Source organism: Agelaius tricolor, unplaced genomic scaffold, assembly GCF_023055355.1.
Source record: "Agelaius tricolor isolate 1412-34295 unplaced genomic scaffold, bAgeTri1.0.p SCAF_34, whole genome shotgun sequence".
In the NCBI taxonomy this organism is placed as follows: domain Eukaryota; kingdom Metazoa; phylum Chordata; class Aves; order Passeriformes; family Icteridae; genus Agelaius; species Agelaius tricolor.
Genome location: NW_027269294.1, coordinates 2,226,616 through 2,249,778, shown reverse-complemented (window position 1 = coordinate 2,249,778; position 23,163 = coordinate 2,226,616). Strand labels below are relative to the sequence as shown.

Genomic DNA, 23,163 nt, shown 5'->3' with positions numbered 1-23,163 from the left:
CTTTTTTGTTGGTTATTCATTTTTCATTGTCATTGCCCAGTGGTGTTGGCCAGAGGGAGGATTGTCCATGCTGCTGAGAGTGTGTTCCCTCCTAAAGGAGTTGGTGGAAGCTCACTCACAGGTCTCATCACCTCTAGGAGCAAGGATTTAAGAAAAGTTCTGAAACAACATTTAAAAGCCTGGAATGGGCAAAAATTAATAGCTCATATTCTTCTTAGTCTTACCATAACTTTCATCTCAGAACCAGGTGGGTCATGCATTTTCTAGTTCAAAGCAAACAAAGCATTCACATGCCCATAAGGAAATCCCTTTCACATAACTGTTGATCTTTAATTTAGGTGGGATCAACACTTCTCGTAATGAAGACTTTTAAAAAGGTGATGTGTCATGCTTTGTCTGGTGTTACATCTTCACCATCTCAGTGAATTATTTCCTTGGGAAATAATTATGGGTTGCTTCTGTGGCTGTTTTCTTGAGTTTCTGTTGGAATCTGGATTTATTATATGATCTCTCACCACAATGAAAGGTAAGTTCCCCGTGGTTGGCTGAAATGTAGCAAACAGATCTTCTTTTTGGGTATATGATAAAATGTGGCTCATCTGTACTATCAGTACTATGAGTAGAAGGTGGTTGCATAATTTACTATCTCTGTTTATATGTTATGTTAGCATTTTTAGTTTTACTAAAATATATTTAGTGAGATTTTAATTACTTGATGGGTTCTTGATAACCTTTAGAAAACACTGGGCATTAGTGCTTCTTTGGACATAAGTTAAAAAGCTGTTAGCATTCAGCTAACAGGAGCCTAGGAGTTTTGTCTCTTATAATACCTTACAGTGAGCAGAGCAACCTACTAATAAAAGTGAAAGTATTTTAAAATTACTTTGTCTCACTTTGCATGTTTTTGGATTTTATTTTCCTCGTAAACTGGGAGCCACTTTCTTCTCACAACAATGTAAGAGAGCAAAGGAGAAGGAACCTACAGCTGAAGTGAGATGATAGAATAATATGATAGTAAAAATATGTTTTCAGCAATTCCCTTTCCAATGTTACTTCAGAGCATGCTTGAGTACATGACATAATATTTCTGAACCACACTCTGCAGGGTTCTGCACTGGGCTGACCATTGCTGCCAGGAAGAGAATGTGTTCACAAATGCTGCTTCTGCTAGGCAAGAGCTTTCCTGTGATGAGTGACAAATCTTGTACAAATCACAGCCTTCCATAGGTATGTGACAGATGCTCTTTATGTAATTAAGGACAAGAAGGTTCTAGATGCAAACTAGACTGTGTGCTGTTTGCTATGCCTAAGTAAATAGACTCTCTGCATTTCTGTGTAGGCTGTCTGTGCCCAGTCCTAACCCAGTACATAAATGAGAAGTACACTTGCTCTGCTGCAGGGAAAATCCTTGACATTATTAGAGGATTAAATGTAAACTGCTTCTAAATAACCTGGGATAAGAAGCTGAATTGAAAGATTTCTTCTATGTGTTTGTTTACATGTATATACATACATGTTATATTTACATTTTAATATTTTTATATGTTGTAGGATAGGAAAGGGCAGTGCCATATGATCAGTTGAAAAATGGAACTTGTGATATTTCTAGCAATCAAATACAGTTTTGCTATTGGAAGTGTGGCACCAAAGATAGGCTCACATGAACAAACTTGGCTTGTAGCATGTGGTGACTCTAATGGTAAGTTGCTTCTGGGGAAAAAACAGAGAGAGAAATGGGAAAGGGGAGGTGTTTTTGAGACTGGAGTCTGCTATTCCTGTCAGGAGTTTGAAGATCCCAAGCCCTGGCTGGCTGTTTCCTCTCCGAACTCTGTTGTCACTCACTGAAGTGGGGCTTGGTCAGGGCAGTTCTCCCTGCTGCCAGGTTATGAGCTTGGGGTGTGTGTGTCATGAAAACAAAATGTATGTGTCATGTAGTCTCTGATGAAAACAAAAGGCTTCAGTTGGGGCACACAAAGAGGAGCAAGGAAGGGGCTGATTCTGTAATTCTGTCCCAGCAGAAATCACTTTCCTAAGTGTCTGCTCCAGTAGTACCAGACCGCAGGTGCAAAGCTGGGAGAATGACAGCAGAAGAACAAGGAAAGAATACTGCTGTCTTTCCCCAGCAAAGTCTACATGTTATATCCATTTTTCATGGAACAATAATTTTAATTGCTGCAGTTTACAGGACTGCTGACTTGAACAACTGTCATAGATAACCAGAGCAGAATTCACCCCTTGGGTGATAGTATTCCTCAGTAGTTTCCTTTTAGAGGCAGAAAGGTTTAAGGTCTGGTCCTAAAGTCATTCTTCACAGGCAAAGAACCAGAAATGGGGCACTTCAGGTGAGAAACTCCAAGAAGCAGGTTTTGTGAGAGGTTTCAGAATCATCAGCATTCCTGAACTTTGGTTCAGAGCTGCAAAAAACATTTTGTTTGTACAAGGCCCCACATAGGAAGAACTTATTCATGGTCATGGCAAGGAAGTTCATGGCAGTTTCCTGTAAATTATTATAATAAGTAGCTGATGCTAATGAGCTGCCAGAGACCCTTTTGGATTGATTTCCTTCAGCCCCAGCAGCTGTTCCTACGGTTTAAGGGCACTTGTTTGGTTCATTCCTAGGTAAAAACGTTATAACAGTGGTTTCAAAACGACTACGCATCTCTAGTCAGAGTTTCCTGCATTCCTGTATACAATAGAATGGATAGATTATTTCCAAATTATTCTTTCCAAATGGTTTTAGAGATAAATTCCAATTCTTTGCCCATACCTATAAAAACGAAAAACTTGACCGGTTTTGGTGTTCTACACCCACCCCTCCGTGTGAATTTTCTGGCAGCTTTTGGTCCCTCTGGGGCAGGGTAACCCAGCATGACCCCCCCTCATTCCCCACTCACCTGCTCCTCCATCACAGCCTGGTGTGACCGTGTTCACAGGAGTCTGAGGATGAGGGAAGAGACGAGGAGTTGACTCCATGTTTCAGAAGGCTTGATTTATTATTTTCTTACATATTTTACATTAAAACTATACTAAAAGAATAGAAGAAGGGATTTCATCAGAAGGCTGGCTAAGAATAGAATAGGAAAGAATGATAACAAAGGTTTGTGGCTCAGCTCTCTGTCTGAGCCAGCTGGGCTGTGATTGGCCATTAATAAGAAACAACCACATGAGACCAATCCCAGATGCACCTGTTGCATTCCACAGCAGCAGATAATCATTGTTTACATTTTGTTCCTGAGGCCTCTCAGGAGAAAAAATGCTAAGGAGAGGATTTGTCAGAAAATGTCATGGCTACAGCCTGGCTCTCCCTCCTAGGGACATTGCGGTGCCCCAAATGCCATCAGAGCCCCCAAGTCTCCAGCCCCTCTCGCTCAGCCTTACTTCCTCAGCCCCAAAGAAGGCACAGAAGGAATCAAACTGCCCTGGACAGCAGAGTGGTGCTTTATTCAAGCCCTTTCCACAAGTACATCTCTCCCAAAAGGGACTCTGCTGCAAGAATGGGGGGCAGCCCCCAGAAGTTCCTCCCCAGCCCCGCAGTCACAGGAGAGAGGCAGAAAGAGGGAGGGGCAGCAGAGAGGACACAGGAGGAAAAGTAAGAACGGGGTGCAGAATGAAGTTGAAAAAACAACCAAAACCAAAAACAACAACAAAACCTGGGATGGGCAGCATAACAGAGAGGGATGAAAAAAGAACGGGGACAGGGAACAGCACACAAGGATCCAGTAGAGAAACAATGGCACACAGGAGCACCAGAGAGCCACCAAGAATATAAAAGGAATACAAGGAAGGCATAAACAAACAAAAAAACCAAACAAACAAACAAAAAAAAACCAAAACCAAAAAAAACCACCAAAAAACCCACAAAACCCCAAAAAAAACCCCAAAACAAGAACACCCCACCCCCCCCCCCAAAAAAAAACAAACAAAAAAACCCCCCCAAAATCAAAAAACAACCAACCAAAGAAAAACAAAATAAACCAGACTGGGATGGGCAGCATTACCGAGAGGGATTAAAAAAGAACAGGGACAGGGAATGGTTCACAAGCACCCAGTGAGAAAGAATGGCATGGAAATCACCACACAGAATAAAAGAGGAACAGGAGCGGGCCATGGAGAAGGACAGAGGAAAAGGCAGAGCGCCAAACACACAGGGTGCTCAGAATTCATGTGATGAGAGGCTCAGACGTGTTTTGCACAGCACAATGAACGGTCTGATTTTCAGAAGACAATTGAGAACAGACAGCAAAACTGCCTCAAGGCTACAGAGGTTTCCTAAGAATTCTCCTGGAACAGGTAAAGAAGAGAAACCACACAGACTATCAATGCAAGACTCGAAAACCAGCAAGATATTAACTCTTGTGTATTAAATGTTAAAAATCACATGCATAATTATAGAATATTTTAGTTCAAAAAATATTTCAAAAACCAACCCTGACAGTTTACCTGCAACTGCTATAAAATATCTATTTTATATATATATGAACATGATGATTTTCTGTAATCAAAACCATGAGACAAGGATGCAACCACGCAGGTACTGCAGAGTGAACTGATGCCCTGCATCAGACAGTCTTGTCAAACTCCTGCTGGCAGAACTGAGCTCACCCCAGCCCACAGACGCACTCGTCCACACACGGATTCACACGCAAGTGACAGCTGGGGAAACAAGGAGTGGCAGAAAATCAGATTTTGCACACTACAGCCAAGACCTGTGAAAGGCCGCAGTGGAAAATGCTGCAAAGGAGCCCCTGGTACAAGAAATGCAGGCTCATAGGCTGTCTCCTCCAGGCATGCTGCTGGAATATTCTGCAGAGCTGGCCACATGCACAGTGCCCCCGAGCCCTGTAAGCAACATCAGAAACGTCAGCACGTGTTTCACCGGGCACTTAAACCTTAAGACACGTTTTAGCTCCTAAGGAAGGCAGCCAACAAAGATGTTTGTAACATTTACCAAGGAACAGATAGAAAAATGACAGGTTGCTCAGATCTAGGACCTTTTCCATTTTCATTCCACGTCCCAGCCCCACCATCCCCTTACCAGCCCCACAGTGATTTCAGCTCCCCCCAACAGGTGCCATCACAGGCCCAGGCAATATTCTACCATCGACGGGGTTTTCAGGCACAAGGTTGCAACAGAGAAAAGAAGACGGAGACAGAGAGAGAGAGAGGGAGGCAGAGAGACAAGAAGACAGAGAAAAGGAGACAGAGACAGAAAAGGAGACAGAGAAGAAAAGGAGGGTGGGAAAACTGAAGAAGGACAGGAGTTAGAGGGAAAAGAAAGTGGTTAGGATTAGACCTCAAGTGAAAACTTAGGGGTAGAGTGAAAAAGGGAAAGACTGAGAGCAAAAAAGACAATCCAAGGAAAAGGAGAACACGGAGAAAAAGAAACAAGAAGAATGAGGGTGAAAGTAATAAAGAAAAAGACATAAGGACTGAACTCCAGAGGTAGGAACCAGTTCTTTGTTATTTCATGGTCTGAAACTTTTTCCTTGGAGCGTGTTTGGGGAAGGATGGGAGATAGACCTTTTTACCTTTCTGCTTTTGTCTCTTTCTGTGGTGCATCATATCCATCCCTTCCATAGCTGAACCAGTGGGTCTGGACTTTCTGACAGGAATTCAACAGAAAGCTTTTTCAATCTTTTGTCCCCCTAGAAGCAGCCCAAGGTTTTGGGGCAATCTGTCTCAAAACAATTCTGTCAAATTTCCTTTTGGTTCTTGGTGCTGCTCAGGCCCATCAGACTGACACAAAACCCCCTCAGTCATGTCCCCAGCCCCGGTGGAACGGCTGAGCTCTCTGAACTCCAGCCTTGCACTGTCCCACCGTAATTACATTGCAATTGTAGATAGAATTGTGGCAGGTTCTGGGCCACTGGCTCTGAATCCTCCTGAATCCTCAGGGCTGACCACGGCATTTGTCTGTACTTTCCTGTCCCTGGGGCTGATCACTCCGTGCTTCCCAAGGGACGGAGCGCTCGCTCTGCACGGCTCCTTGGAGCTGAGGGTGCCTGCCCACACTGAGAGATGGCTGAGTGAGCGACGCCGTAATGTTCAGGTGGGTTCGGCTGATCTCGCGTTGGTTCGGCTTATCTAGTTCGGTTGGGCTTATCTAGTTCGGTCGGGCTTATCTAGTTCGGTTGGGCTGAACGCGGTTCCGTCGCGTTCCGTTCAGTTCACCTCAGCTAAGCTCGGATGGATTCGGCAAATCGCGGCCAGAGTCGGCCGTTCGGGTAGGCTCGGCTGTTGTCGGCCACACTCGGCTGTTGTCGGCCACACTCGGCTGTTGTCGGCTCCACTCGGCCACACTCGGCTCCACTCGGCCACACTCGGCCCTACCTGACTCTGCTCCGCGCTGCAATGGCGGCCGCTGGCAGGGCCCTGCTCCCCGGCCTGAGCCCCGGGAGGGGACAGAGCGCTGGGACAGCCGCCTCAGCCCGGCTCACCCTGTCCCTGCCTGGCCCCGCGTCCCCCGGAGCGCGCCCTGCAGCGCAGAACGCGGCCTTTGGGCCAGGAGCGGGGACAATGCCCTCGGCTCGGCAGCAGCGCCGGGAGGCAGCGGGCGGTGCCCTCAGGTGAGCGGCCGGAGGGGAGGGAGCTGGGCCGGGGGCACCGGGGCCGGGGGCACCCACAGGGGGCCGGGGCTGCTTTGGGCGCTGCTGCGTGGGACCCGCTGCGGGTGGCACGGCTCTGTCCCGGGCCTTGCGGCTCTCTGGGTTCGTGTGCCGTGGAATAAAGCTGAGGCTCGTCCCAGCTGCGGGAACAGCGTTTTATTGGGTGAGAAACAGAGTTCACTCTCTAGAATTTTTACACGTTTGTTAAGGGATAAAAGGCAGCGCTGGAGTGCTTGGCTGTTTGCCAGGAGCACCCGGTTCTCTTAAACCGTGTTCTCTAGATTCTGTTCCATTGCAGTGGTGTGTGCATATTCATTAGAGTTTATACATATTCAAAGAGTCCTTTTCAGTTTAGATGTTTTTTTGCTTGGTTTGAACCTTCGTGCCATCTTGTGGATTAAACCAATATACTTTCTTTCTTCCTGTGGTGCCATCCTGTTTTATTTTCACTCCCTCATTATTTGATAACGAGGGTCAGTAAATTTTTCCTTTGTTTTTCAGTGCTCTGGTTTCTGTTTCTGTTATCTTGTGTTTCAGATAAGATTGTCCCCAGCTGTGGGAAATCACCTCATTATCTGACACCATTTTCTGAGTTCCTTACATGTAACAGCATTTGAACATTTCACAGTCTCTATGATGCTGCAGTCTAAACTAGTGTCTGTTTCAGTGCTGTTTATGAAAGCTGTGCAGTGCATACACGAACTGACAGATTATCCTTGATCCAGAGCAGTAGTTACAGACTGTCCCCTCTCGGGAGTTTTGTGCTCAATAACACCGTGCCAGAGCTCAGACATAAATGGCAAGGGCAAGAACTGCATTTGTTCTGTTCCATTCTGGGCTGGGCTGAGCTCTGTTTGCCGGGAAGCAGCGGGATGGGTGTCCCTGTGCCCACCCCCCTGGGTCCCAGAGAGAAGCTGCTCCTGTGGCTGCAGCTGAGGGGCACTGGGAAACCTGAACGGTCCTGATGGAAACCGATGCCAAACCAGGTTGGGTTGGGTTTGGGACTTGCCATTTTCCCCTGATCCGTGGGTTTTGCCTTAGGAAACAGGAACTGGGCACCAGGACATTTTGTTAGCCTAGAAGGGACGAGTTGGTTTGTATTTATTTCCTGAGGCACCTGGATCGATTTGGGTCTCAGCTGGCACCCGAGAGCCTCCTCTGTGTCCTGGGCGGGGTGGTGGCTACCAAAGGGGTAAAAGGTGGAGCAGGAGGGTGGGTGGAGAGGAGAGCAGTGGCTCTGTGGGGATTTGCATCTGGAAAGGGCCCTCAGTTTCCTGGCGGGAGTCCTGGAATCAGAGCTGAGAGTCGCTGAGCAGTGAGGATCGTGCAGCTGCAGCGCCGAGAGTGCAGAGGCTGCAGTGGGCGTTGTCTGCTCGCTCTCCTGATGTCCCATCTCTAATGCTGGGCTGGCACCCAGGCACCTCCCAGGGCTGCACAGCCTCAGGGCAGGGGTGGTTTGTAAATGTTTTAAATGCTGCAGCAGCTCCCTCAGGCTGGATGAGTGTGAGGATATCCAGCTCTGCCTTCGGGCTTGGAGCACGGCAAGGGTGCAGGGCTCACGGTCAGTCTTGTTTAAACACTTGTAATAGCAAAACATTTTAAAGCAGAGACTGTGAGGCAATAACAAAGGCGAGTGTGTGGCAAGGATAGGTCCGAGGTGTCTTTATTAAAGATCCACACTGCTGGATGTTGTGTCAGAGCCCTCTGGGGACAGAAGGTGTCCCCAGAGCTTCATGAAGCCCTTGTTTCCTGCTGGCAGGGCAGGGGGTGAGCCCAGCCTCGGGGGCTGTGTGGCTCCTCCTGCCTGGAGCAGGGACAGCCCGTGGGGCTGAGCCCCAGAGGTTCAGTTGCTGGAGCAGGTGGGGATCTCTTTGTGCCTGGGAATTGTCGCTGCTGCGTTCCTGTCCCAGCTGCAGGGTTCCCTCAGAGCCCGTGCCCTGCAGCAGCACTGGGAGCTCCTGGGCTGGGCAGGGAGCAGCTCTGGCCTGGGGCTCTCAGTCCCATCAGTGCCCATGGAAAGCCAGCTGGGTTTGTTCTGCTGCCATCGGCCTCTCTGCTGTGCCAGCCTCGGTGCCAGGGCACAGAGCTGTGGGAAGGCTCCATCCCATCTGTGCCAAGCGCTGCCAGCGCTTCCAGCAGCGCTGCTGGGGCACCAAGGGCTGCCTTTGGAGCCTGGCTGGCACAGAGGGTGACACACTCTGCCCTGCAGCACCCAGCTGCATCCCACAGCTGCACAGTTCAGCCAGCAGGGAGCAGAGTCAGCTCTGGGCCCAAACCAGGTTTTGTCGCCCAGAGAGCCCCTGAGCTTCCTGAGGCAGCACACAGATGTGCCCTGGCCTTTGGGGCTCATGGTGAGGGCTGCCAGGGCATTGTGATAAGGCTGAGCTGGAGCTTTCTTAGAAAAGCCATCAGCTGTAAGGAGAATCTCTGGCAAACAGGTGGCTGGGGCACTGGCTGGGAGCAGGTCCTGGGCTTTTCTCTTCTTTGCTTTAACCTGTTCTTAAGAGGAGCCCAAAACTGCAAAATGGAAAGGAAGGGGGCTGTGGGGGTGAAAGTTGCTTTTCATTTTTTGAAGTGTTGCTGTGGATTTTGGTGTGTCAAATGGCACTACCAAAACAGCACTGGAATAACCAAACTTCAGGACTCTGCACTTAATTCCTTGAATGTGTTTGTGTGGGTGCAGGAAATGCCAAATCCCAAAGCAATTCCGTGTCTGTAACTTCAAGTGCAACATCTTTAAAAGCAAGTGCTCAGTGTGGGCTTTCCATGTGGGTGCAAATGGCCCAAGGCCTTTCTTGTGTCCCAAAAGCAAAAACCCTTTCCCTGGGAGGTTTTGGAGGGGATTCTCTTTGGGATTTCTTGTGGTGCAGCATCCCGGGTGTCCCTTCCTTTGTGCCAAGTCCAATGGGAAAGGATGGAATGGCTGCCACGTGGGCTCTGGGATAAAAATGGTTCTGTTCAAATGAGGCAGAGAATGCAAGATGAAAAATGGGCATCCTTTCATTGTCTGAAATAGTCAGGAATAAAAGTGCTGGCAAAGGACACGTTTGTGTTTGAATTGGTGTCACCTCTCATGGGTAAAACCCCGCAGTGAGCCAGCAGAGCAGAGCTATGAGAGCTGGGATCCTTGGACTTCCACAGTGGACTTAATTTTCTTTTTCTCCTCTCTTTCAGGGCAGGAAAAATCATCCAACTCCTCCCATGTTTGCCCAAAGCTTTGGTGTTGGAGCAGCCAAAGGCAAGAGGCTTCAGCAGCAGGGCTCTGCGCTGGAGGGCTCTGGTCCTGCCCACGCTGTGGGGTGAGTCAGAGGGACACAGGGCTCCCCTTTTCCTCTCTGCTGGCATGAGCTGCCATGGCAATGCCATTGCTGCCAGCCCAGCCCCAGCTGTGCCTGCTGGAGAAGGGCAGAGGTGCAGAGGCAGTGCCAGAGTTCCCTGGGGCTGCTGGAGCTGTGGTGCTGGCTGTGCCCTGAGGGCAGCTTGGGCATTGTCTGTGCAGCCCGGCTGCTCTGGGCCTTCCTTGGGGAGCTCTCAGTGCATGCCCAGCTCTGCCAGGGCTGGCAGCCGCTGCAGGGCTGGGTGACAGCCTCTGCTGGGGCTGGGGGCAGGCACGGCCCTGGCACAGGGGCAGGGGCAGGGCTGGCAGCATTTGGGAGCCGTGGGAGCAGAGTGAGGGGTGGTGCTGGGCACAGGGGTCAGCCTGTGCTGGTGTCAGCACAGCCCTGCAGGGCCCTGGCATCTGGGAGCAGCTCCAGCTCTCCTGGGGCCCAGGGATGGGCTCTGAGGGACTGGCTTTGCCTGTGCCTTTCCAGGGCAGCAGGAACAAGGGCAATGTGGTGCCAGAGCTGGGGCCCAGCAGGCTGTATTTCCCTCTGGGAAGGCAGAACAGACTCTGGGCTGAGCTGAGTTTCCTGCAAGGGCTCAGAATCCAGGGAAAAGGGAGTTCAGGAATTGCATCTGCTGCTGGGAACATTGCCTTAGGCTTGCTCAGTTTGTGTCTGTGAGCAGTGGGCTCTGGGCTGGAGAGGAGCTGTTGGCAGCAAAAGATGGAGTCCATGCTCTGCAGGGATGTGCAGGGAAGGACTGAGTGGGAGGGAAGGGCAGTATTTAGAAATGAGATCAGCATTTCTCCCAGAATTGGGCTGCAGCAGTGATGGGGGTGGTTGGCTTTGCTCTGGGCCTTGTTATTCCTTGTGCAATTTGCAAATTCTGCTGCATGATTTACTGTCCAGTATCTTTCTAACAAAAACTGACAGAAATTGAGGTTTAGGAGTAGAGCTGAGGTCCATTCACTGCACAGTCTTGCCAAGGCTGGAGGACTGGGATGATGGCTGCTCTCAGCAAAGGTCACTTCTCAATGCTGTGTCAGATTTGCCTCAGTGCTGGGCAGCAAAGGTGAGGGTTTGGATCAGGAATTGTGCAAACAAGGCCTGGGTGTGGTTGATTTGTTTTGTTTTTCAGTGAGCCAGGGCTGGCACAGGGAATGGTGCAGGTGCTGCTCTGGCACCAGAGCTGCTGCCCTTTGGAGCCATGTTCAAGGTGTGACCATAGAACACTTTGGGGGCTGTTTTCAGCACTCTGGGTTTCAGAACTGCTGTCCCCAGCCCGTTGCCAGCCCTGGGACATCTGCTCTGCTTCCAGGCTGTCCTTGCTGGAGCAGCCTGGTCCCTGCTGTGCCCAAGCCCTGAGACACAGAGGGAGCCCTGTGCCCAGGGGCCTTTGGCACCTTGTCAGGAACGTGGCAGCAGCCCCGGGAGCAGGCTGGAGGTGAGAACTGGGTGTTGGGAACTGAGGAGAGCCCATCTGGGCTGGGGGGAAGGGGCAGGAGTTTCCATGCCCCTGGAGCTTTCCTGCTGGCATGGGGCAGCACAGGGAGCAGCATTCATTGTGCCCCTCCCACGGGCAGTGCTGGCCTGGGTGTCTGTGCTGTGCCACCAGAGCGTGGCACTTGGCTGCTGTCACTGCCACTGCCAGCCCAGCTGGGGGCTGTGCCCTCCTGCCAGCCCCAGCCAGGAGCTCCAGGGGTGCCTCTGGGCCCTGCTGGGAGCGTTTGCTGGGAATGTGCCCCATCCCTGGGAGCGTCCCTTTGTCCCTGGGCTGCCAGCCAGAGCTTTGGGCTGCTCAGGCTCAGGCTGGGATTGCCAAAGGCACTGAGAGGGAGCAGCACAGGGAGGGTGCTCAGAGAGGGGCTGGCAGAGCCCAGCTGGCAGGCTGGGCTGGCTGCTGCAGGTGGGGCTGTGTGCACTGCAGGCAGGGAATGTCCCCTTCCCTCAGCAGCCCTGCAGATCCCAAGGGCTCCCAGAGCAGGATTTTATTCCTTACCTCCCTTTGTGGAGATTGATTCTCCACATTGCCATGAGCAATTCTTGGATTTCTCTAGGAGCAAACCTCCCAGCAGAGCCAGATTGCAGCGGAGGCCAGAGCTGTGTTTGGAGCAGGGAGTGCTGAGAGCTGCGTCTGCCTGTGCTGCCCCAGCCTGAGCACAGGCACAGGGAACAGCCTGGGCAAAGGGATTGGGGCAGTGGCTGATGCCCAGGGAGAAGAACACAAACCCACAGCCCTTCAGCCTGACAGTCCCCTCCACCCAGAGCTCAGCACACATCCTCACAGGGAAGCCCAGCAGCTGAAGGGAAAAAAAAAACCACAGAAGAAAAAGGTGAGTTATTTTGCTGTAAAGTTATTTCAAGTTGTTATTAAAGCCCAACCAACATTTGCTCTTGATTTTGGTTGGGTGAATAACGAGCAGTGGGCACAGGTGATGCCATTCATGTGGCTGAAAACCTGGTGTGATCTAGAGGGGATCCAAGAACTGTTTGTGTAGGGCAATGGAATGTGAGGGGATGTCAGGGGCAGTGAGGTGGCATTTTGGAGGGAATTGCTGAGGTCATTGAAGGGAGACCAGCACACAATTTCCCTGGGAAATCCCAGGCCCCTCGGGCCCACAGCCAGGACTCTCCAGGGCTGAGGGGGCAGCACTGGAGACTCCCTGTGGCCTCCTTCCTTGGCAGCAGCCAGCAGGGAAGGGAGAAGAGGATCCCTGTGGGATGAGACTGCAGAGAGCGAGCAGAGGAGCAGCCTCGGGCTGGAGAAAGGCCAAGGGACCAACACGGTGGCACCAGGGCACCTGTGAGGAACAGAATGGACACTTGGAGGCCACATGGAGGTGAGGAGTGCATGGTTTGGGCAAAATGTCAGTGAATCTCCAGAGAGATAAGGAGGGGATATTTAGGAGGGAAACACTGAGGTGATGAGTTCACCCAGCCTGGCACAAGGTGTGTTTGCACAGGCTGGGGCCAGAGGTGGGGGTCAACCCAAAGCCAGCCCTGCTCAGTCTCTAAATCCCAGGGTAAGATGTACAGGCTGCCCACTGAGGGATTAAAAATACATAAAAATGAAACCAAGAGCATTAATGAGATTCCTGGGAATCCCATTAACTTGTTGGCAGAGCTCCTGACACAGTTTGGAGCTTTGATGACAAGAATGCATTTCTTTATTTGGATTATTCACTGTGTGGGATAGGGGGGTTGTTTGGATTTTAAAGCCCTCATGGTGGCCCTGACACTGCTCAGGAGCTGGTAGGAAAAGCAGAGTCAGAGCTCCTGGCAGGCACAGGGTCTTTTCCCCCATAGTGGATTGTGGAGCAATTATCTGGGACCTGGATTGTTCCTCTGGGTGATGCCACTTGCTGTGGTTTGTATCATTCCATCCATTTAATTCCCAAAACTTCTCAGCCCAGGGGTTGGAGCTGACAGGGCAGGACAAAGATTGTTCTCTGTGTGGTGCCCAGATTTGGGGTTCCCTGTCAGCTGTGCCAGTTCTGATGAATTCTACCCATAGCCCCAAATTCCCTGCTCCATTCCCACTGCAATAACCTCCCAGTGCCCCATGGAGTGTGGGCATTCCCATGCAGAGTTGCTGCCTTGGACAGCAGCTGTGTCAGGAGCCAGCAGAGCTTCCAAGGAAGCTCAGCAGCACAGGGCCAAGGCCAGGGTTCTATTCCATAGAAGTGGCTGTTGAGAGCCCTCAGCCCAATGGTGTCCCTGGGCTCACTGGCCAGAGCTGCCTGGAATGGAGCCCATTTCACCCCCCTGAGCTCCAGGATGGAGAAGATCCAGTGGATGGTTTAGAGCAGGAGAAGGCAGTGGCCAGATGTGCTCCCAGCCCGAGCTGAGGCAGCCCCTGTGCCCAGGGGGGGACATCTCTCCCTGCAGAAGCTCAGCTCCTTTCAGAGCCTCAGCAGGGGCCTCTACAAATTCTTTTCTCTCAGGAAAGGGATGCACAGCTTTGTCTTCAGCACACCTCCAGTGGCACCTACCTGGGAAAGCTTTCCATCACTTCTGCACTTCCAGCTGGATCCCTGGAAAACTCTAAACTCCATCCCACTGATTTTCAGGTACCTCTGAGGGCTGCTGCCTGGGATTGAACACCTGTGGGGGAAGATAGCCTTGGCTTTGATGCTGCTGATGGCCAATGGCCTCAGGCTGGGGAGGAGGGAAGGGATTTGGGGTGGCTGGGCCACAGCTGGCAGCTGTGTGGGAGCTCTGAGCCAGGAGTTGCTGCTGAGTCCCTCTGCAAAGGGCCCGTGCCTCCATTCCCAGCAATGCCAGCTGCTCCTTGGGGTCCTGCTGGGCTGCTGGTGGTCTCTGTCCGGGCTGAAGCATTTCCAGGGGCCTGGGCAGAGCAGCCCCTGGCCCAGGAGCCACGGTGCAGGCACAGCTCCTCCCCTGCAGATGCCAAAGACACGAGGTGCTGCTGCCTTTCAGGAGCTCCTGGCCTCCTCCTGCCCTGCGCTCCCAGCCAGCTGGGACACAGCCAGGGAACACCAAGGAGCATGGCTGGCAGCCAGCAGGAGACACCGAGGCCCCTGGGCCAGAAAAACAGCCCTGGCCTCAGCAGCCAGCATGGTTTGGAGCTGGCAACACTCACCTGCAGGCAACGCCCCCCGGCACTCTCCAGAAGAGCTTTGGCCACAGAGCAAGGTAACCCTCAGGGCTTGTCTTGTTGGCTTCTTCCTGGGGAAACAAAGGGACATTGTGGGAGCACATTTACAGCTGCTGGGGAAATCCTGGCAAGGGCAGAACAATCAGGGCTATGGGGAAGAGTTTGGTGCTGCCATGTTGAGTGCCAGCCAGTTCTGCCCCACAGCCATTGCAGGGGCTGCTGTGCAAAGCTGCAGTAGCAGAAGGGAGGGAGCTGCATTTGTAGAGGAGTTCCCTTAGTGGTAGCAGTCATTGCCATCCCACACAGGGCCTTTGGAACAGCCCTGGGATTGGCCCAGGTGTTTGGAGCAGGGTGCTGAGAAGGCCAAAATTCTGGGTTTGATGCACAGCTGGGCCGGTCACTTCTCAGCATTTGACTTGATGATTCTCACGGTTCTGGAAATAAAGAACAAATCGTTTGCACTGGTTTTTTAACCCATGGAGTTTTTCTTAGCATTTCCCTGGGGTTCCAGTCCCACCTCAGGCACAATGGGCGCGGGAGCAGCAACGCCTCGGCCCCAGCGGCCGTCCCAGAGCGGCTGCTCGTGGCTGGGAAGCTGCAGCCCCCAGCAGGGGCTGCGGGCACGGAGCAGGGGCTGCGGGCGCTGGGGCTCGTAGGGGAGCGCGGCGCTCGTGGCGTTACCGGGCCGGGGGGGCTGCGGGGCGGCGCCGTGTCCGCCAGGGGGCGCCCCGCGGGGCGGGCGGCAGCGCTGAGCGAGCGGCGATGCCCATGGGGTCCCGGGGTCGGTACGGGCGGTCTCGGTGTCCTTCCCGCTGCCAGCCGCAATCCAGAGGCTGCTCCGGGGAAGCATCGTTCTCCTGGCGAGCCTGGCAGCGGCACGGCACCGGCTCCCTACCGCCGCAGCCGGAGCGTGCCTGGAGCCCCGGCGAGACCCAGCCCCGCACTGGCCGCAGCCGGAGCACCTGTCCTGGAGCAGCTTTTCCCGACCACAGCGATGGTGGTCCCGATCCCAGCCCCAATCCTACCTCGATCCTCCGGTCCCGGTACCCATACCCTACCCACCGAGGAAAAAGCGGCTTGGTCTAGCTTCCACAAGAAACACTGGCAGGACCAGGATGCGAATCTCCAGGCCTAGATCCCAATCCTGGTCCCACCCGAGTGCCTTGGATCCCACGCAGCACCAGCAGCAGTCCCCGATCCGGATCTCTACACAGCGCTCCGACCGACGCTCCCGCCGCATCCCAAGATGAGCATCCCCCGCAGAAAACGGGACAGGCGCCGATCCGCCGGGATTTATGGGCGGGGAGGGAGGCGGGGTCCCGGGGGCGGGGCCGGCACAGGTGCGAGGGGCGGGGCCTGCACAGGTGCGAGGGACCCCAGTGCGGCTGCGCGGGGCGGGGCCCTGGGGGATTTAAGGCGCGGGGAGGTCACAGCGGAGCCGTTTGCTCCTCGGCGTTGGGTGAGGGAAGTTGCTGCCGGCCGGGGCCGTATATGTCTTTTTCTTTGCGTTTCTTTTCTCTTGCGTTTCTGTTGTGTTGTGTTTCTGTGTACTTCTCCTTTCTACCCTCCCTTCCACCCCTCCCCCACCCCCTACACCCTCCCCCCCCCCAAACCCCCCCCCCTCCCTCTCCCCCCTAGCCCTCCCCTCCCTCCCCCCCTGCGGCCGCCCCTCTCTCGTTCTCTACCCTACCTACCCTACCCTGCTTTTCCATCGTCTGCTTTCCCTCCCCAGCCGGACTCCCCCCTGACCCCGCTCCCAGCTCCCCCTTCCCCCCCACCAGTCCCTCCCCACCCGCCCTCAATCCTGCTCCTTTCTCCAGCCTGCCTTCCCCCCAGCCCCGTCCTCTGCTGTCCTGCACACCCCGATTTCTCCCCACCTTCTCCTCCGTTCCCCTGTTCTCGTTCTCCATTCCCTGCTCTCCTCCTTTCCTCGCAGCCGCGGGGCTCGGGGTGCCGGGCAAGAATAAAGCCCTGAGGGCCGGAGCCCGGCGCCCCCGGCCTCGCTGGGGTCCCCACACGGGGCCGGAGCCGCTCTGCGGGTCCCCCCATTGCAGTCGAACACACCGCCCGACACCGCCGGGGCTCCGGCTTTCCCAACATCACACTGGGGGGGTCCTGGGGTGGGGGGCCCGAGTTACAGGGGCCCCCTCATTAGGAGGGGGTCCCAGGGGGTAGGGGGGTTTAGGAGGGGCCCCCTCATTAGGAGGGGGTCCCGGGGGGAGGGGGGTTAGCAGGGGCCCCCTCCGGAGGAGGGGGTCCCTGGGGGGGGTCGGGGAGGGCCCCCTCCGGAGGAGGGGGTCCAGGGGAGGGGGCGGGGCCTGGGGGGTAATCCCCCCTCCAGGCTCCGCCCCCTTCCCCGGACCCCCTCCTCCGGACGGGGTCCCACCCCGGCCCCCTCCAGGGACCCCCTCCTCCGGACCGGGGCCCGGGGGGAGGGTGGGGCGGGCGGGGACAGGACGGCAGGGGACGGTCGTGTGTCTGGCAATTTTTTTTTTTTGTGTGTTCACGCTGCAGAGTGACGTGCCCCCCTTTGCTTCCCCCCCACCCCACCCGCCCTCCCCCCCTCCCGGGCCCCGGTCCGGAGGAGGGGGTCCCTGGAGGGGGCCGGGGTGGGACCCCGTCCGGAGGAGGGGGTCCGGGGAAGGGGGCGGAGCCTGGGGGGGAATTACCCCCCCAGGCCCCGCCCCCTCCCCTGGACCCCCTCCTCCGGAGGGGGCCCTCCCCGACCCCCCCCAGGGACCCCCTCCTCCGGAGGGGGCCCCTCCTAACCCCCCTCCCCCTGGGACCCCCTCCTAAGGAGGGGGCCCCTCCTAACCCCCCCTCCCCCCTGGGACCCCCTCCTAATGAGGGGGCCCCTGTAACTCGGGCCCCCCACCCCAGGACCCCCCCAGTGTGATGTTGGGAAAGCCGGAGCCCCGGCGGTGTCGGGCGGTGTGTTCGACTGCAATGGGGGGACCCGCAGAGCGGCTCCGGCCCCGTGTGGGGACCCCAGCGAGGCCGGGGGCGCCGGGCTCCGGCCCTCAGGGCTTTATTCTTGCCCGGCACCCCGAGCCCCGCGGCTGCGAGGAAAGGAGGAGAGGGGAGGACGGGGAGACAGGAGAGATGGGGGTGGTGAGGACGGGGAGGGAGAGGGGTCGGAGTGAGAAGGAAAGCGGGACAGGAAGGGAAAGGCCGAGGGGGACAAGAGAGACGGTGGAAAGAGGAGGAATAGAAGGGAGTAGCGGAAAGGGACACGACAGGAACGAGTGGGGGGAGTCGGGTTTGGGAGGAGAGGAAAGGAGCGTTTTAGGGCGAGAGGAAAGGGGGAGAAAGAAAGGGAATACGCGGGGAAGGAAGGAGGGCTAGAGAGAGGGACAGAAGGGAAGGCCGAAGCCTCCACGCCTTACCTGCGGAGCCCGCACACGGAGCTCCCGTCCGCACCGTGCTCTGAGTGAGCAAATGGCGGCCGACGTGATTTCCGGGGTTTAAAACACCTCGGCCCCGCCCCGCGCAGCCGCTCTGGAGCCCCGCACACCTGAGCCGCGCCCGCCGTGCACACCTGAGCCGGCCCCGCCCCTGGTCCCGCCCTTTGTGCCGCCTGGCCCCGCCCCCGTTCTCTCAGGCCCCGTCCCTTGTGCCGCTCGGCTCCGCCCCTGTCCCCGCCCCCTGTTTTCAGGCTCCGCCCCCCGCACCGCTGTCCCCCGCCAGGCGGGGGCGCCGCGCTCGCACCGCGCTCCGTGTCCGCCAGAGGGCGCCCTGCGGGGTCCCGGCCCCATACGGCGGCTCCGCACCGGGGAACGGCCGCGATCCCGCACCCGGCAGCGCCCCGTGCCCGCGGCCATCCTGGGCCCCAGACCGGTCCCGGGCCCGGTGCCGCTTCCATCCGCCCGACGGGGGAGAGGTGGCACCGCCCGGCACACCCCAGCGGCGCTCTGCCCCCCACCCCCGGCCACGGTGGCGGTGGCACCGTCGCATCGCCCCGTGCCCGCGCTCCGTGGCCCCGCCCCTCACACCTGTGCCGGCCCCGCCCCCCTGTCCCCCCCCCGTCCCGGGGCCATCGCTCGGGAGCCTCGCTCGGCGCTGTGCGAGCCCCGCCCGACGGCTGCTCCCGCCGGGGACCGCTCGGAGCCCGGGGCGCTGCGGCGGGGCCGTGACCGCGGCCCGGGCTGCGGGGGCCGAGCGCTGCCTGGCTCTGCCGGGGGTCCCGGCCGGTGCCGCCTCTCCCCCGTCGCCATCGGGACTGGGATCGCTATGGGGCGGGAGGGGCCTGGCTCTCCTGAGCCCGCAGAGCCCCGTCCCGGTGTCACCTTCCGTGTCCCGGCGCCGCGGGCGGGAGTGGCGGGCAGGGAGCGGCAACCGTCGGCCGCGCCTTCCCGTCCCGCTCCGTCGGGCCCGGGCTCGCCGAGCACCGGCCGGGCCCCGCCCAGGCCCGGGGACACCGCGGCTCCCGCCCCGCCTCCTGCCCCCGGCACCTCCCCGCCCGCCCGGCAACGGCCCCGGCGCCTCCGGCACCCGAGACCGCGGCGGGGGCTGGGCCCGAGCCCCCGAACGCCGGCCCCACGGGCTCCGCAACGCCGCGCTCCCGGCTCCTCACCCCCCGCCCATCGGCACCGGGGAGAGGCCCCACGAGTGTCCCGGCTCCGGGAAGAGCCTCGGCCGGAGCTCGGCCTCCGCTGCCGAGCGCCACGAGGGAGCGCCTGAGCGCTTCTCTCAGCCCCGAAGCCGCCCCCGTCAGGCCGGGGCCGGGCCCGGACAGCGCCGGGCCGGGGCTCTGCCTTCCGAGCACTCGCACGCAGCATTTGGGCTCTGGCCCCGGACCCCAAAATGCAGGACTCGGCCTCTGCTCGAGGCCTGGGCGAGCCTCGTTCTGCACCCCCGAAACACAGGGCTCAAGTCCCGGCTTCACAGCCCTCGGCCTGGCCAGCTGCGACTGGGTCCAAGTGCCAGCAGTGGAGGACTTTGTCCCTGAGCCCTCCTCACCTTCACCACCACAAAAAAACAACAACAACAAAAAAAGCAAAAAAACAAACAAAACAAAAAACCAAAAAATAAAAACAAACAAACGAACAAAAAAAAAACCAACCCACTGGACTTAGACTCCGATTCTGAGACCAGAAAAATGCCCAGTTTATTAGTCTCAGTTCACAGGGTCGTGGAATTGACTGCGGACATCCCCACAGATGGTCACAGGGAATGGACCTCTCACACATTTGATTCTCTAGTGAGAACTGCTCCAGGCTAGCAGAAAACCCACCCGTGGCATTAGAAGGTAGGAAGCCTGCCCTGAAAGGATGCCATCAAATGCAGCCTGTCTGCAATACCGCGTTATCCCAGCACTGCGATATCCCATTATCCCCAGCCGGGTTTGTTGCGCCGCCTCCGGCTCACGGAGCGATGCCGCTCGTGGCTCCGGGCGCTGCCGCGGCGCGGGGAACAGCCCCGGATCCGCTCGGCCCGGGGGAAGCGAAGGGGTGCCCGGTGCCCGGGCCGGAGCGGGCAGCAGCGGGTGACGATCCGGGCGCTCCTGCCCGGCTCCTGAGCTCAGGCTGAGGCAGCTCCCAGCTGCCGCCGCCGGGAAGGAGCAGCTCGCCAAGGATGGCCGCGCTCCCGGGCCATGGCAGCTGCCCCGCCTCGCTCAGGGACAGCGGCAGCTTGGGCAGAGGAAGCGGAGCCCCAGCGGCCGGGGCTCGGCAGCAGCCGGCACCGAGCCCCTTGCACTGAGCGGGAGCAGAGGGACGGGCCCGAGCCCGGGACTCGCATCCCGCCCGGGGACTCGGGGACGCGGGCTCTGCTCGGGCTCCGCCAGGAGGAGGAGGCGCATGGCAGTGCCCGGGAGGAGCCGGCACTGCCGGCCGACAGGGCTGCTCCTGAGGGGAGAACTCGCTCTGTGCTCCTTGCGCGGGATCAAGGCATGGCCAGAAGCTTTCATATTCATTTGACAGACTCTCGCACACCGACCGCTACCAACGTGCACTGTGCAAAGCAGCCACCATGGCTGCAGGCTCCAAAACAAAGAGAAACAGCGCTGTTCTCCTTTCCTTCTTTACGCAATCACACCTAGCTAAGATTCATAACACCTGATGCCATTTTCTGTTTAAAACTCTGGCCAATACCATGCCACTGACTAGGTCTCAAAAGCGGAAAGATGACAGCCATCAATTAAACCTGATGCCAGATCTTTGCCTATTTAGCTTTCCATGACAGAAATCCCTGGATGGATCCACGTGCTCCTCTGCTCCTATGAGCTGAAGTTTTGTCTCACTCTAATCTCATTAGGATGCCCTAAATCCAACCTGTTCTGCTTCTCAGAGCAAAGCCTGCTGCCATCTCTGCTCGTGACCTTTGCGTGGCACACATTGTTAGCACACTGCTAATGGCAAAACAAATTGCCTCTCCTTCTTTCTGCAGTGAACAGTTCAGCTTCTGGGGAGCTGCAGCTGTGACACTCAGGAGCAGCTCTCAACATGATCTCAACGTGGAGCTGCTCTTTTCCAAGTCTGCCCCTGTAGAAAATCCACGTTGTTGGAAAATGTCACCAAAGCGGGAATTGCTGCTGAAGCTCTCTTAGCGCACAAGGGAAGAGCCATTCCTGGGGCTAAAAGTGCCTCATTCCCACTTTTCACTGCTCTTGGATCAACCTATGTGTTCATTTCCATCTTCCTGAGAAGCCTTGATCTTTTGTAGTGGAATCAAAGCAAAGCAGATCTGAGCAAAACCCCACCTGTTGCTATGATCCTTCCCACTGCTTTTATTTCTGTTGTTCCAGCTGGATTTATTTCATTATGAAAAGGCAAATTCAAGAGTCTTTTTATCTCCACGGTTTACGTTGTCTTTTGCTGGCTTGGACTTTTGCTTTCTGCCCTTTGCCGGCCTGGGCACGTTCACCTTTCAGGATTCCCATCCTCTGCCCTGCCCGGGCTGCCTCTGGCTCAGCTCCCTTGGCAGCCGCTGCTTTCCCCGGAGCTCTCGGCCTTTAGCTCGCGTCCCTTTCCATGGGCCACGCCTCCCAGCTGCTCCAGCCCGGGCATTCCCGCCTGGGAACGAGCAGGGATTCCCTGCCCTGGCCCAGGGAAGCCTCCAGCCCTGCAGGCATTGCCGAGGCTCAGGGGCCGCTCCAAACCCTTGGTGTCCCAGAGCTCCCGGATCAGTGCCAGGGCAGAGCTGGGAGCCTGTCCTAAGGAGCGGGACTGACGCACGCGGTGCCTGCAAAGTCCCCCATGGATATTGGATCCAGCTGGCAGGAGCAGGTGCGGCCAAGGCAGCCCATTCCATTTCCTGCCCACCCAGAGATCTCCAACACTTCAGCCTGCTAAGGCTGGCACACAAATCCCTGCCCTGGGGCACGGCAGCGACTGCAGCGCACCCAGGAGAAGGCAAACGCAACGATCGGGGCTCAGTTCTGAGGCTGGGATCGAGATTCATTCTCAGCCATTTCAAACAAGGATTGCACCCCACTGCTCAGTTCTTTCTGCAGCTGGGACTCCAGGAAGAGGAGAAAGGAGGCAGTTTACTGGAGCCCCTTTCCTGCCAACCACTGAGGGTCATTCAGGTGCTGAGAGAAAGCACAGCCAGGGAGAGCTGCCCCTGCTCTGCTGGGATTGCACCCTGCACTCACGGGGGACAGGTGGCTCTGTGAAATCGGTCTCAGCATTTTTGTGCCTCATAGCTCCCACTGAAATGATTTTGAGCAGAACTGAGGCTGCTGAGCGTCACTGAGCAGCACAGGAGACATTCAGCAATGCCCATGAGCTGGCAGAGATGATTGCTGGCGATGATGGCCTGAGCCCTGGGCTGAGAGTTCCAGTGGCAGCAGCAGTGACAGCCACCCCGGCATTGCCCAGAAACAGGAGAAACCGGCCCTGCCCTGTGTGGGGAGAATGTCTGCTGTGCATCTCCCAGTTACAGCCCCAGCGCTCCCTGGGCTCCTGCAGACATTAATTCCTTCTGCCTTCCTCACAAGGCATCTCCACTCGTTCCATCGTCTGCCTGCTGGGCACTGCTCCCCTCCTTATTGCACAGGGGAGAGCGAGGAACTCTGCAATTGCCCCGCACTGAGCTCCTCTCACATCATCTCCCACTCCTTTCATGGCCTCACCAGCCAGGAGAAACATTCAAGGGGGAACAAAGTGTGCTGTGCTCTAGGCAAGGCCAGAAAGGGGCCCAAAGAGACAGATTTTGGATTAACTCTGGCTGGAGAAAACCAAAGGCAATCAGGATTGCCTCAAAAAGAAAACAAGAAAGGAGGGGATTGTTAAAGCCATTTATAGAGTCACATTAAGGTCTGTTCCTCAAGGTTTTGGCTTTTGGCACTTCTGTAAGCAACACGACAGACAGTGGGCAACTGTGACAGACTGCACAGAGAAGGTTTTTTTTTTTTTAAATAAATAATATAAATAATATTAAAATAGATATATCATTTTTATATTATATATTTCTTATATTTATTTATAATAAATATTTATAGATATTGGTATCTAAAATATATATTTGTATTTCTATTTTTTATATTATTTTAATTATTTATAGAAAAACCCAGCCTATAACCAAATCAAAGCAAAAACTCCCCGATTTATTTTAACTATATTTAAATATTTTTATATTTACAATCTATATTTATATATCTTTGGATATATATATA

The 23,163-nt window shown here is 55.8% G+C and overlaps 1 protein-coding gene across 1 annotated transcript; it reads left to right on the top strand.

Moving 5' to 3' along the window:
- The first annotated feature begins 6,351 nt into the window (after positions 1-6,351).
- LOC139602463 (uncharacterized) lies at positions 6,352-15,007 on the top strand. Its single transcript, XM_071452331.1, has 7 exons — positions 6,352-6,364; positions 6,399-6,566; positions 9,780-9,904; positions 11,986-12,261; positions 12,614-12,768; positions 13,873-13,998; positions 14,336-15,007. Exons 1-7 carry the CDS (start codon positions 6,352-6,354, stop codon positions 14,586-14,588), a joined length of 1,116 nt encoding a protein of 371 aa, XP_071308432.1. The 3' UTR covers positions 14,589-15,007.
- Positions 15,008-23,163: the final 8,156 nt, after the last annotated feature.

Excerpts from the sequence above, each read along its gene's own strand:
- LOC139602463 (XM_071452331.1), top strand. Across the intron at positions 12,262-12,613 it reads AAAAACCACAGAAGAAAAAG|CAGCCAGCAGGGAAGGGAGA; the intron begins GTGAGTTATTTT and ends CTTCCTTGGCAG. Across the intron at positions 12,769-13,872 it reads CACTTGGAGGCCACATGGAG|GAAAGGGATGCACAGCTTTG; the intron begins GTGAGGAGTGCA and ends CTTTTCTCTCAG.